At 45.5% G+C, this 14,963-nt stretch overlaps 1 protein-coding gene across 1 annotated transcript in view; it reads left to right on the top strand.

The window, feature by feature from the left end:
• Positions 1-10,024: 10,024 nt before the first annotated feature.
• The window catches only part of LOC149337877 (uncharacterized), a 39,585-nt gene continuing 34,646 nt past the window's right edge, over positions 10,025-14,963 (top strand). The window contains exon 1 of the mRNA XM_089554533.1: positions 10,025-11,310. Within this exon, the coding sequence (XP_089410659.1) occupies positions 10,025-11,310 (1,286 nt within the window). The remainder of the gene's footprint in view (positions 11,311-14,963) is intronic.

Below are 14,963 nucleotides of genomic sequence, written 5' to 3'. Positions count from 1 at the left end.
AAGCTTTCCACATAAAGGAGAAAGCAGTAGACTGTATCAGTGATGCGTCCGTGGCTCTGTACGTAGCTGAAATAAATTTTTTTTGCGTTCGCGTCTGCGTACTATTGTGGTTAAAGATTGCGTTTGAGCATGCGAGGTCAGGTGTATAAGAATGCGTTCCCAAGAAGAAAAAAAAAACAGTTGTTAATGCGCTTGTGTGCGCCTTTGTGTCTTTTCTTTTTGCGGTTCGTCCCGGGTTTGCGCAACCTACACCTTCACAACACCGTCCTTCCGTCCGTAGGGATCCGTAGGGATGTGCGCGCTGCAAAACTTCTAGAGATAACTTAAATATGCCCTATTCAGTTTTTGCCCTACCGGGATACAATCCTAAACCCATTTTTGGTGTCGAACTGGAAGCGTGTGAGGCTATCATCGCAGTGCAACCTGGCTTGTTTCTTGAAAAACAGTTGCCTACGATGAGCGCACGCCATGGTATTGATACGTAGACTCAAACGTCTGACACATGGGCTGTGTGGAACGCTTCAGTGAAGGGCTCCGTATTAATATATGCGACTTGGACTTATTTCACGCGCATTGACATGCACAGCACACTAGTGCTTTTGTATTTCGCCTTAACTGAAATGCGGCTGTCGTGGTCTGCATCGGAACCCCGATCAGCGACCGGAAGTCTGGGAGCCGCGGTGACATCCGAGGCCTTCCTGCCCATGAATAAAAGATTTCGTCATAGGCTGCACACGCATTTAACTCCAGTACCTTGTCGGTGCCTGTCACAAAGCGATTCCCGCACAGTCTCGACGTGCTAGACGGCGCCCAAGGGCGGCCACGATCGTCGAGCCGGCGAACTGCTTTTATCCACGCTTCGCGTCGAAGGCGGTCCCGGGAAGCGTTCGGAAAGCGAAAAAACCCGACTTTGCATCCGTTTACGTATTGGGCATTGGAGCCGTATTTTATTTATTTATTTATTTGAGAATACTGTAGCCCTCACTTGAGGGCCATACGAGGAGAGGTTTTTCTTTTAATTTTTGCGGAACAAAAACCCCAGTCACCGCCAAGACGCAAAAAACATAATCAAAACACGAATACACGACTAGTAGTGACAGAAAGAGAAAAAAACAACACATGTCATAGGCCTCGCCAAACGCGTCGTGCTGAACGCCCGACGGCTGCAGCAACGCACCCAGCGTAGGAACCCGGTTTGTTTACACTACCAGTATGTTTCGCGACACCGCCGCCAGTGGATGGTCGCATGCGCAGTCGCGTCGTGAAAAAGGCGGTTCCAGTCTTCGCCGCCGACTGGCAGGGGCGCAACTCTCTTTAACCTCTATGTAGCATGCCCGCACGTATGGTGCGCCCTCCTCGCACATGCGCAGTAGCGCGCGGCAGTCGTAAACACAGCGGCGGGCGCACGCGGCTCCGGCGCGTCTGCCGATACTGTGACGTCACGCCTCTGGAATGCGCCGACCGGCGGAGCATCGGAGAGGAGCGCGCGCGCGCCGGCGGCGGCGGCGAGGGCGACGCAGATGCGCCTCTAGTGACGTCACACGGCTGCCGCGCATGCGCAGTATGGTTGGCGCAGAGGGCACGGGAAGCTCCTTCCTACCCGCGTAGTGTAGCTTACGCTACAGAATTCAGGGGGGCACTTTGTTGACCGAAAGTGCATTGAGGCGAAATCCTTTAGCGCGGTATTGCTGCTTGTGCCACTGATGTGTGGTTAAGATGTTAATTAAGTGCGCAATTCTTTGTGAATCTTACATGCTGGAGACAGTGGAGGGCGTTTGGGAGGCATCCGTCCGATTCGACGCCTTTCAGCAGACACTCTCCAGCGTCCCAGACAAAAACCACAATGCGTTGGCAGGAAGTAGCGTAGCCATTAGCACGCTCAGCTGTGAACGGAAGGATGGTGGTTCGAATCCCATCGTGCACGCAGATTTTTTTTCTGGTCTTACTAGAAAAAGCGTGACACCTCTGCTGACAACCTTGTGCTGACAACCTTCTGTCGACAACGATGAGGCATTAAAAGGTTTCGCCTTGATACGTACACAAAAAGGCGAAAATACAAAAAAGCGAGAGACTAAGGTTCAATGACGCCGCACTATGAATCCTAATCAGGAATTGATTAAGCGCGCATCAACAAGAGATCTAAAGCAATGCAGTGAATATCGGCTCGAAAGAAATACACGAGGCAAAGTCAAGTGTCATCGAGGAAGGCTATTTTATGGCTGGTCAGGGTGACTGAAGGGGTGCTAATGCACGTGTCGATTGATTTTGCGATGTCATACGCTTCCTTTAGCTCTCGCGTGAGTTGATTATGGTGTGTAAAAAGTGCAGTGCTGTTATCAAATTTTGGCGCACATCGTTTACGCTTTGCTAGCTGGTCACATGCCCGGCAGTGGTCAGACAGGTTAGAACGGTCTTGGTTAAAGGAATTATGCTCCATAAGGGGTATGTTTTAGCAGCGGCCGATTTGGCCGATGTAAGCCTGGCCGCAGGTGTTCGGAATTTTGTAGACTACGTTTTTGCAGCATTCAAGATATTTGTTACCGTCCTTAGTGCCACATACTTCACAAGTAAGCTAAACTGGGCTAGTCGGAGCAATTGCATCTTCGAAAAACGTAGCGCGAAAAACAAGACACAGGTAAGGTGAAGACAGGACACGAGCGCTTCTCACGACTGAATTTTTTTATTAGGAAGGATATCAGAATATATACCATAGATATGGAAGCGAAGAAGAAAGAAGGAAAAATAAAATAACAACAAAAAAAAACGAACAAGACGAGGAGATAAAAGGCCGGCGATGGAAGCAGGTACATAGCATAGCGACATAAAACACGTGCACTGTTACTTGACAACCGATTGGAGGTACACAATCTCACTTTTTGTTAAGGCGATAGATGCGTCACTAATACACCCCCCCCCCCCTTTCGCGATATAGAACGCTTCAATAATCTCTCTTGTACGTTGATGACATGCTCTGTCAAGTACTACAGTCTTATCGAAAAGGGGGCGACATTTACAATCCCTGCAATGCTTCGGTAAATTTTCAAGAGCTGTTGGCGTTAAAGAATTTCTGTGTTCGAACAGCCGGACATTTAGACAGCGGCCGGTCTGCCTTACATAGTACATAGTATTTTTCACACGAAAGAGGAATCTTGTAAATCACCTCTTTTTTACATGGCAGAAACCTAGATTTGTGATTAACATGGCAACGATGATCACATACCACATACTTTGCTGACGGGACGAGGTGTTGCGTTCGCCCGTTTTCTGACGGTTGCGAACAGTTGGGAAAGCTTGGCAGGGGCGGAGAAAACGACGTCAACGTCATAGCGTCCACCTACTTTTTTCAGCCAGTGTGAAGTTATATGATTGTACGGGCGGACGGCGACCGTTCTTTTTTTCGCGCTTGTGCCTACTGTTGGCAGCGTGGGACCTGGTAGAAATTGCAAGCCTCTCACATATACTTGAGAGGGCCACTTAAGGGAACCCCGATGCTCTCAGCCTAGCTACCTCTTCATGAAAAGCTATTTGAGCGCTGCGCGGACATGATTTTACGAGGGCCGAACTCAGTGAAGAAACGGCTGCATCATGTTTAATGGTTTCTGACTGCTCAGAAGAGTAATTCATCGGTGATTTTGAACTCTGGACGCGTAGCACAAACAGCCTGATCAAAATTTCTTCTAAGCACTCACGTACCACTACCGCAGGTTTTTCACCTGTTTCAACCAGCCAAAAGAACAGGTTTTGACCGTGAATGATAACCAATGAAAACGCACCATTATGCTCGCAGCCAGAGCGAGAGACGAATAGTTACGATTCAACTTCGCATCAATGTCGAATAGAGGTAATCTAAATGAAAAATTAGAAAAGAAAACAACGCCCCGTGAGCTAGGTTACTCCGCCACTCGTTCCTGTGAGCAGACGACAGCGCTCGACTGGATGGAAGACTCGACTGCAGCGCTGTCAGTTCTCGTGACCTCCACAGGGGCCGCCACCGCTGGGCGGAATGGGAAGAAGCTGCGAAACTGGTTCAGTTCGAGTGCTGGTGGGCAGTTGTATACTATGTAACAATATTGGTTGCCTGTTTTACGCTCGGCTGCGCGCTGTGCTTATTGGTAACCCTTTATACTGACGCGAAAGCGTTTGTTCATTCTTCAAAGCTGCTGGCCGCCGCTTTATCGCTTTGATTGTGATGTATTAATACCCCACCAGATGTATCTCGATTGATCACATCCAGTCGGAGCCGAGTCTACGTTGTTGAATGTTGTAGTAACTTTGCATGCTTTACCTCAGAAGTTTGCTATCATCTTGAAACTGAGCATGGCTGAGAGCGGCAGACATTCTTTTCGAAGTTAGTTAGGCATGCCCTCCTATGCCTAACTTACGAAACAGATCGAGCTTGTCATTTTAGTGCTGTCTTTCCCTTTCGCTCTACCTATCGCATGCAATATGTCAGTTAAAGAGGCCGACCTTCACAAGTTCAAAGAGGAAATAAGGCAAGAGCTGAAAGTGTTTCGCCAGTCCGTAGAAAGGGATTTGAAAACTCAACAAATAAATTTTGTACAGAGCCTTGAATTTGCAGACGGAACGATCGAAGAACTAAAACAAAAACTGGAGGCTGAAATCTTGAAGAGAGCAGATCTGGCAACACAAAATGAAACCCTTCGCGAAAAATGCTTTGCAGCAGAAAGAAAAATTCAAGATCTTTGGTCTCTTCGGAACAGTATTCCCGCAAAGCAAATATCGAATTTAAGGCTGTTATTCAAAAAGAAAATTAAAGCTTGCCAGATTTGCTTTCTGAGATCGGTTGTGCTGTGAAAGAACCAATAACGGAAAGCGACATAGAAGTCTGCCATCGATTGCCCACCCGAAAGACTGATAAGACAAAAAGCATCGTCGTGCAGTTTACGACACGCACGAAACGGGATGCTGTCTTGCGGAAAGCAAAGAAAGCGCGCCTGACAAATGATGGCCTCGGCCTCGATGATGCAGCACCTGTTTACGCAAATGAGCACCTCTGCCCAGCACTCAAGAAATTGCTTGCGATGGCTGTCAAAAAGAAACACGAGCATAAATGGAAATCTGTGTGGGCATACAACGGCAAAATCTACGCGAAGCAAGCAGATGGCCGCTCAGCCGTGTTGATACCACGTGAAAGGAGCCTAGAAGAGATATTTTAAGGCGGAAGCCTCAGCGTTGTAAGCAGGAGCTGTCGACAGAAATGTCACGCTTTTGAATTGGTCGAAACGGTCATGACGTCACTGTGCGCGATTTTCAAACAGGGCCAATTGTACTTTGGCTAGTAACCATGCAACCAATTAAAGGGATCGTATAGTGATGCTCCAAGTAAGTGGGAATGAGTTTAGTTAACTGCTTAATTACCCAATTAGCCTAATTAGCCTTTCTAGTCAGGCCAGATAAATAAATAAAACCGCGCAGGAAATTGGTCGACTTCGGGAATCGAACCCCGGTCTCCGGAGTGCGAGACGAGCATGCTAACCACTCTGCCATGCCAGCTTTTTTTTTCTTTATTGCCTTCAAAGGCGTGGGAATACAGTGCATTACAACATATGTGACTATTTACATGGCTATTTTACGAATTGGAAAAACAGCGCAATCAAAGACGAGACACAAGAGAAGGACAAAACACCAGCGCTGACTAACAACCAAATGGTTTATTGCTGCAGGCAAGGCAGCAAATATATGAAATGGCACGAGTAAAAACACAAAATAAGCATGAGAGAAAGATACCGCACAACCACACAACTTGACTAAAAAAGGCACGTCACTGATTAAGATACGCAAGTTCCTTTGAGAGTAGATTTATGGATGGGCTGCTGATACAGGTGTTACCGAGCTTTCTGATATGGCAAGCCTCCGAAATGAGCCTTGTGGTCTCATCTTTATAACGGGCGATGATAGTGGTCCGATTGAGGTGCGCTTCGCAATCTTCACACTCAGCACAGTGCACAGCAAGGTGGTTTCTGCGAGACTTATTCTCTATATCTTTTGCATGTTCACGCAGTCTATCGTTGATGCATATAGAGAATAAGTCTCGCAGAAACCACCTTGCTGTGCACTGTGCTGAGTGTGAAGATTGCGAAGCGCACCTCAATCGGACCACTATCATCGCCCGTTATAAAGATGAGACCACAAGGCTCATTTCGGAGGCTTGCCATATCAGAAAGCTCGGTAACAGCTGTATCAGCAGCCCATCCATAAATCTACTCTCAAAGGAACTTACGTATCTTAATCAGTGACGTGCCTTTTTTAGTCAAGTTGTGTGGTTGTGCGGTATCTTTCTCTCATGCTTATTTTGTGTTTTTACTCGTGCATTTCATATATTTGCTGCCTTGCCTGTAGCAATAAACCATTTGGTTGTTAGTCAGCGCTGGTGTTTTGTCCTTCTCTTGTGTCTCGTCTTTGATTGCGCTGTTTTTCCAATTCGTAAAACATGTACCAACCAGCCCGTATTTGCCCTCTTCTGGAATACATGGCTATTTACATGGCTACAGCACTCCTCGCTTCCAGCGACCATTCCAACTTCTTCAGTTGGGATAGATTCTGGAAAAGGGATACAATTTCTTCGTCAAAACCTCGATCTTTTAACACATCGTAAATTTTCAGGACACTCTCAACAAAATATTGATACACAGATCTGGCTCCAGGATCGCAATGGCGATATGCCATGGCACTACGCCACACTGCATGCAAGCCAAGTAGAAAAATGGTGTCATATGGAGCTCCATGGTCTTCGACAGGCAGAAACCTAATGCCGTGCGGAGTGATCGGCAAATCTTTCTTTATGGTTCGCTGCAACACGTCCCAAAAGAAGATTGCATTATTACAGTCGACAAAAACATGGTCAATTGTTTCCTCCTTCCTACACAGAAGGCAATGGGTGCCCCACGGGACGTACATGTCTCTTTCATGTAACCAGCTTTTAACAGGTAAGGTACCTGTGTGCAGCTGAAAGAAGAAAGTTTTTGCTGAAGGCGTTACCCACATTCTTCTTACCCTCTTTAACACATTTTGTCCCGGTGAGGCCCCAAAGGCCGACCGATACAAGGGAGCGGGAAAAAGGACGTGTAATAAGTCTTTCTTAAGCTGCCTTTCCTTCACAGTTGTCAAATACTCTCTGGAAAAACGGGTGACAAGGAATCGATACGATGCGACAACCTCACGGAGGTAACGGGACACACTATAGCGACCACCTCCGGCAGAGGAGATTACAAAGTCTGGGAGTGCATTTGGCAACATAAACTGAACAAAACACTGGAGGAAAGGGTTTCTTCTTTCGCGGAGAAACATGAAGCGCATGACCACTTGGCTTAAAAACAAGTGAGTGAGGGAGAGACCCCCCTCGGCGACTCGCCGAAAAAGATTCGTTCGGGAGGTTCTCTCCCGAATATAAATGTCGCAAAGATGCTAATATACAGAACTCTGCCATGCCAGCTCGATGGTTTGGAATGAACAAAGGCGCGTCTAGTGAATACGGTGTCTTCGTTCACTCCCATCTTCCTCCCTTCCCTATACGGTGAGGTTCAGGTGGCCACCGAGGTATGCGAAAAAGAGACACATTTCCTTTCCTCAAAAACCAATTTACCGACGAGTGAGGCATGGAACCGAACGGGCGATGACGTTCTATGGACTCCCTGGCAGCGTTGCAAGACGCTGTCGCGTTTCACTCTTATAGGCAAAGCTTAACATCTTAACCACACATCAGTGACACAAACAGCAACACCGCGCTTAAGGCTTTCGCCTCACCGCACTTTAGGTCAACAAAGTGCCCCCCTGAATTTTCTCAACTGGAGTAAGGCCCGTTGTGCTGACAACAATGCATAATTGACAATCATATCATGGATTCTGCTATGAATTATCAAGAATTCATATTTCCTAAAAATGTTGAAACTCCATAAACCTCCTTTGAATCAGTTCTGCATATCAATGCACGGTCTGTGAATGGAATAGAGGACATTCTTACTTCATTTCTCGATTATTTTAGATTTCAATTTAGCATTGTGATGTTATCAAAACATGGTAGTATGATGGATGCAAAATGTTAAAATTAAAAGGTTATAATAATTTCTTTCTAAATCGCACAGGCAGACGGGTTTATTTTAGATTGAGTAAGAGCTGTGAATAAGTACCTGAATTTAGTAAAGTAACGTCCAGAGAGCGACCCAGACAGCGACCTGGCGGCCTAGTAAGCAGAACAATAGGGATCCAGAGAGGGCAAAATAAAAATAAGAAAAAGACATGCCATACTTCGGGATTCATCCGTGCAAAACGGGTGTGTTGTATGAACTGTTAGTTTCCTGTGGCAAGACCTACATAGGTCAGACAGGACGTTGTGTAAACGTGCGGCTAAAAGAACACGAGAAATCGCTCTCTGGGTCGAAGTCCTCGCATTTAGTTGACCATTGCCACGGATGTAAAGAGTGTAAGCCGGATTGTGTGCCGGGATGTGGGCCAGTGTGCCAGAAAAAATGCCATCCCCTTTATGCGCAGGCTGAAATTCTGCCACACCATAAAGAACGCCTCCAGCGCGAAATTACAGAGGCTTTTTATATTTTGCGACAGGGAAATTCATGTATAAGCGCACCGTCAACTTCATTAACAGCAAAGGAGCTGGCATACCTGGGCCACACGTGGGATTAATATCATTTCCTTCCCACCTTTTTGTTTCTTTTGAGTATTTTGGTTTGCTCTTCGTGATTGTGACTATGAAGCTTCCTGTTTTTGCACCTTTTATGTTACCTCAGCACTCTTCAGATGTATCGCCCTCCAAGGTTTATCTTGACGTTATCATATATGTTCCTTTGATTTACTTCACGAGATGGGTATATATGTCATGTGTTCTTCCATCAAAGTTTTAGTTGTGAAAAAGCGGTCGTGTTGTGTCTTCTCTCCTAATTTGGTCCTCGTTTTTGGCGCTAACTTCATCATGAATGAATTCTTTCATGCAGTTTTTTGGGCTCTTGCTCGAACACGTATGCAGCAAAAACTTCCGCCTTGTCTGCTGTGGCGATTTTAACATAAATGTGCTTGATGATAATAAAGCTACTCGGGACTTTAACAGTGTGTTGCATTCTGCTGGTTTTCTCAACTTAATAACAACAGGGATGCGCCTGTCTCGTCTAGCTCTGTGTGTGTTGTCTGTTTCGGCTTTACAACCATTTTCTGGAAACATCTACACGAATCACTGTCAGTGCTCAATCATTGCTCGACTTCATTTTGACATATAATAATACTGTAGTTTACAGCTCTGGTACTCTAACATCTGAAATAAGTGACCATTGCCCTGTATTTATGGCCGCCGCGGTGGCTCAGTGGCTATGGTGCTCGGCTGCTGACCCGAAAGACGCGGGTTCGATCCCGGCCGGTGCGGCTAGAATTTCTTTGGAGGAGAAATTCTAGAGGCCCCGTATACTGTGCGATGTCAGTGCACGTTAAAGAACCCCAGGTGGTCGAAATTTCGGGAGCCCTCCACTACGGCGTCTCTCATAGCCTTAGTCGCTTTGGGACGTTAAACCCCATGAACCAAACCAACCAAACCAAGCCCTGTATTTATGACCTATCAGACTAATTCCAAAAGAACAAGGGAACGCAAGGAGTCACTAATAGTTCAGTCCACCACCGAGGATAGTCTGGAATCGTTTAAATACGACATAATGGCTTGTGATTGGTTTACGGTCTTCAGCAAAACAGATGCGAATGAGGCATACAGTGAATTTATTAAACTCTTCGTGAATACATATGCAAAACACTTTCCGTTATTATCAGTAAAACCATAAAATAAAACAAGAAAACCATGGGTTAACCGGCCGCATTTAAAATTGATTAGATATAAAAACCGCCTTTATCATTCATTTCTCCAATCGCGCTGCGAAGCTGCGCTAAAGGAGTTCAAAAAAAGCAAGAAATGAAGTGAACGCGGAGCTTAAGCGAGAAACGAACGCATATTATGAAAACAAAAACAGACGTTTTTGTTTTCTTTGGTCGGCGTTCTTTCTTCATCGTCAACATGTTTGTCCCCGACCAGACGAGTTTTCGTCGAACTCTCGACTTCATCAATCTTCGCCGGGCGTACGGCCAACCCATCGTCACAAGCATCCGCCAGTACGTGTCCCTGATCACCCGCATCTCTTTGTTCAAGGGCCATATTCAGTTCAACCTGACATGCAAGTCCTGTTCTGTTATTCCACGGTCCCTCCGTTTGATCCGTCCAGTCTGTACACGCTTTGGTCTGAGCGTTGTCGCCAAAGCCGAACGGTCGCTCCTTCAAGCCAGGATACTGGAATGTAAAGAAAAGCTAAGAGTTCTCGAAAACGAGGCATTCTTCACTCGACGCCGCTTGGAATCACTCTACCCTGAAGAATTTGCCAGCATCCAGCTGCACGCCAATCACAAGGCAGCTGTACAGTCCCGGTGTGCTGAACTTGCACACAAAAACAAATTGCATCGCCTTCTCCCGCAACGCCCAACAACTGAAAAAGCTACGCCCACAACCGTCGTTAGAAACTTCTCCTCGTACAAGCCTAGCAGCGCTGAAATTTCTGTTTTAAACCTTGGCCTCAATTTCAACACTGGACCTACTCTAGACCCGAAAAAATTTGTGTGTGCTGTGGAAAACGCGGTGAATCAAGTGGAAGCGTCGCGCCGCGATGAAGCAAGGACTCGCGCAGTCAGCGTCCTCTCCAAGTATCGCCCAGGACAACACCTGTCCCCGCTTACCACAGAACAACAAAAAGCCGTGAAGAGCCTGCGAGACAACAAAGATCTCGTTATACTCCCCGCTGATAAAGGAAACAGCACAGTCCTCCTGAACCGAACCGACTACATAAGCAGAATGGAAAGCCTCCTGGAAGATGAAAGCACCTACTCCCGTCTGGACAAGGACCCAACCTCGAAAGTTCAGCGCGACTTGCAGAAACTTCTTTCAGACGTCTTTCGTTTCGTTCCCCCGACCTACAAGCCACTCTACTTCAGTCTGCTGTGCACCAACGGCTCAGCCCCTGCTCTCTACGGTCTACCAAAGGTGCACAAACCTAGTATGCCCATGCGCCCCATCGTAGACTACAGTCGGTCCCCTCTTCACAGTCTCTCCAGCTACCTCCATCGTATCCTCTCCCCTCTTGTCGGCCTTGGCTCAACGCACGTTCGCAACTCGACTGATTTCATCAAGAAGGTAAGCGACATAGCACCGGACGATGACGAGCTCATGGTCTCGTTTGACGTCAAGTCGCTGTTCACATGCGTTCCCGTCGACCTGGCCGTACAAGTTTGCTCTGCTGCTCTCGAAGCTGACAAGTCCCTACCTAAACGAACCCCTATTGAAGTTTTTGATCTCCGTAGACTCCTGCAGTTCTGCCTGGATAATACTTATTTCGTCTTCCAAGGACGCTTTTACCGTCAACTAGAAGGCACACCAATGGGTGCCTCTATTTCAGTGACCGTCGCTAACCTCTGTATGGAATCCGTCGAGCGCCGTGCCCTTGAAACGTTTGCATCACCTCCTAGAATTTTCCTGAGATATGTTGACGACTGCTTTTGCCTGATTCGTAATTCTGACCTAGCCGCCTTTTCGGACCATTTGAATTCTATAGAACAAGCAATAGACTTCACTACCGAAGAAGAAGCGAATGGTGCGTTGCCCTTTCTGGATGTATTGATAAAGCGGGAAAGCAATAAGCTCAGTTTCAGCGTTTATAGAAAACCGACTCACACCGGAAGATACCTCAACTTTAATTCGGTTCACCCTGCTACACAGAAGAAATCAGTCGCTATGTCCTTGTTCAAACGATCCCAACGCATCTGCAGTTCCCTTGAAGACCAGACCACTGATTTTCAAACTGTACGACAAGAACTTTCAAGCAACAGCTACCCGACCTCATTTGTGCAATCCGTGGAAAAACAGTTATGTCGCCCAGCAGGCGATACTCCTCTGTCACCCTTGAAGCGTGCTGCCGTGCCCTATGCTCCCGGAATAAGCGAGGCTTTAGCGCGCATCATGCGCACCTCTGGCGTCCATATCGCCCATGTTCCGACAAGAAAACTGCGCCATGCGTTGGTAAACGTCAAAGACCCCCTTCCCAAAGAAAAATATCCTGGCGTAGTGTATAAGATTCCTTGTTCCGACTGTGACTACGCATACATTGGCGAAACCGGAAACTTCGAAAGGCGGCTAAAAGAACATAGTAACGATGTACGTAACAAAAAAGTGGATTCCAATGCTATCGCCGAACACGCAGTATCTACAGGCCATGACATCGACTGGGGTCGGGCACACGTGCTTTCAACAGAAAAGAAGCTACGCCCTCGCCTGCACTTGGAATCATTAATCATCCAAACTACTAGTCACACCCTTAACCGCAACGACGGAAATCTTAACCCCATCTACGCACGCTCCCTGCGCCCTCTTTTCAAACATATGTAATGCCACTCAGCTGCTTGCTTCATTTCAATGTGAACAAGGCTCCCGTACGGGAGCCGAAACGTCTGTTTTTGTTTTTGTTTTCTTTGGTCGGCGTTCTTTCTTCATCGTCAACATTAGTGATAGTATGAGGAAAGAACGAGTACTTAAAAACATTTGTTTTACATGAAAACGCGGTAACTTTCTTAGTATGGTAAGAGCGCGTAGGGCGTCGAGATGAGTGCTCAACTAAAATTCCTTCCTCTATTGTTAGTTTATTGTGATAATACAGATAGAATAACTTTAATTTTTCACGATGACGACGCATGGCCAGCTGCTCAAGTCCTGCGGTTTGCAGTAGGGCTGTTGGGGAAATATTCCAACTGTAAGAATTAAAAATAAACCTAGCAGCTTTGCGTTGGACATTTTCTATTTTAAGTTTGTTACTTTCGGTCCAGGGATCCCACACTGCCGCAGCATATTCCAACATTGGCCGAACAAATGTTTTATAAGCTAAAAGCTTTATTTCTTGTGTGGATTGTGCCAGCGTTCTTCTCAAGTAGTGCAGTTGTCTTAGAGCTTTTTTTTCTATATACGATATGTACTCGTTCCATCGAAGGTCTGAGGCTATCTGAATTCCTAAGTATTTAAAAGCGTTGACAACTAAGAGGGGCTCATTGGCTATACGGTATGTAAAACTTAAAGGATTCTTTTTACGTGTCACAGTCATTGCTACTGTCTTGCTGGAATTCAAAGTCATTTGCCACGTGGAGCACCATTTTTCTACTGCAGACAGTGAATCGCTTAAAAGGAGTTGATCTTCAGGGCTAGAAATTTCTTGATAAATTATGCAATCGTCTGCGAAAAGCCGTATTTTAACCTGTACGTTGTGAACTATGTCATGAACTATGTCGATGTAGCTTGGTCTGACGTGCTGTCTATGACAGACGTGGAAGCCAGTTATGATAGCGTTCTTGATAAATTTAAAGCACTTTACACCGCACATTTTCCGTACAAGGCGCACGTAAGACGTCGGAAGGGGCGCAAGGAGTGGATGACGTCACAATTGCTCAAGGAGATACAATCAAAAGAAAAATGCACCAACACTTCATTAATACACGCGACCCCGAACTATTAGCAAGATACAAAGTCCTCAGAAATAAGCTAAACAAAAAGTTAAGGCGTGCTAGGGATTCGATTACTACGGCAAATTCGAATCATGCCGCGGTGATTGTCGAAAGTTATGGAACCAGATTAACAACGTTGTTTTACGCACGCCCCAGACTAGCTCTCCTCACAGCACTAGCACTAGAATTCACTGATCTTCATTTTGCAAGCAAAAGCTTTCAGCAGGATATATGCAAGGTAATAGACTGGCTTGCTCAAAACTCAATTTATTTAAACCAGCAAAAAACGAAACTTCTCTGTTTTAGAAACCCGCACAAGCGAGTACTCCTAAATGAGTCACTTTTTTTACATGGCTCGCATTGTGATTCGTGCACATGTAATGTCATACCATTTGAACCTTCAGTAAAATATCTCGGAATAATATTTGATGAGCATATGGCATGGACTAATCATGTGCAGTATATATGTAACAGGCTTAGAGCCGTGTCCGCGATGATGTACAACCTCAGAGGTAAGACTTCGATGCACTTAAGGCGCGTTATATTCAAGGCACTAGCTGAATCTATTATAACCTACGGCATTACATTATATGGCACCTGCTCTGATCACAAAATGGGATCCATAAATCGCATAATTAAAAGAATTGTAAACAGTATAACTTATGGTACTATGCTGCAAGAGGTTGATAAGGAGGAAAAATACAGTATACTAGGTGTACTGGAAATGCGGGAACTATTTTATTACACAGTGCTCACACGTCATTACTTTACAAATGCTTTCAAAATACCCGTCAAGAAAAACGCTGCCTTAAGAAAGACAGAAGCTTATATTAAGCCGCGCTGCTTCACGCATTATGGGAAAAAGATACGGAGATATTACGTGCCACAGGTATTCAATACACTTGGTGAAGAATTTTACAATTTCAAAACAAAACGTAAAATGACTAAAGCAATAAGAAAATGGTGCATATCCTTGCAGATAAATCACTGATGGCCTCTTACATGTTATAATCTACTTTCTCTGTTTTTGCTATAATCTACTTTCCCTTTTGCTTCAGATTTTAGAGTTGTTTAGATATTTTTAGATTTGTTCAGTTGTTTAGATGGCTCATTTCAAGTTGTGATGACGTCTGTTCATGTTTGTTTTCGTTTTTCTCGAGTTGCATTCCTATTTGCTCAATATGCATACATAATTTTTGTATAATATGCATGCATTAGTGTTCTCAAATTTATTGTTTTGTGCATAATTTTTTGTACACATTCGGTGATTCACTGTACTGCCTGAACAACCAACAAGCACGCTGTGCTTAGGTTGGACGGGAAAACTCATGTACTAAATGAAAATGAATAAATTTGATTTGATTTGAAAAAAAAAAAAAAAGAAGTACTTATTCAAGGACGAAGTGTAAATGGGCAGGAGCTAG

This window comes from Amblyomma mixtum, chromosome 7 (assembly GCF_055824585.1).
Source record: "Amblyomma mixtum isolate Tamu chromosome 7, ASM5582458v1, whole genome shotgun sequence".
Taxonomy (NCBI): Eukaryota; Metazoa; Arthropoda; class Arachnida; order Ixodida; family Ixodidae; genus Amblyomma; species Amblyomma mixtum.
Note: the sequence above shows the minus strand (reverse complement) of the source record. Positions and strands in the feature narration are given on the sequence as shown.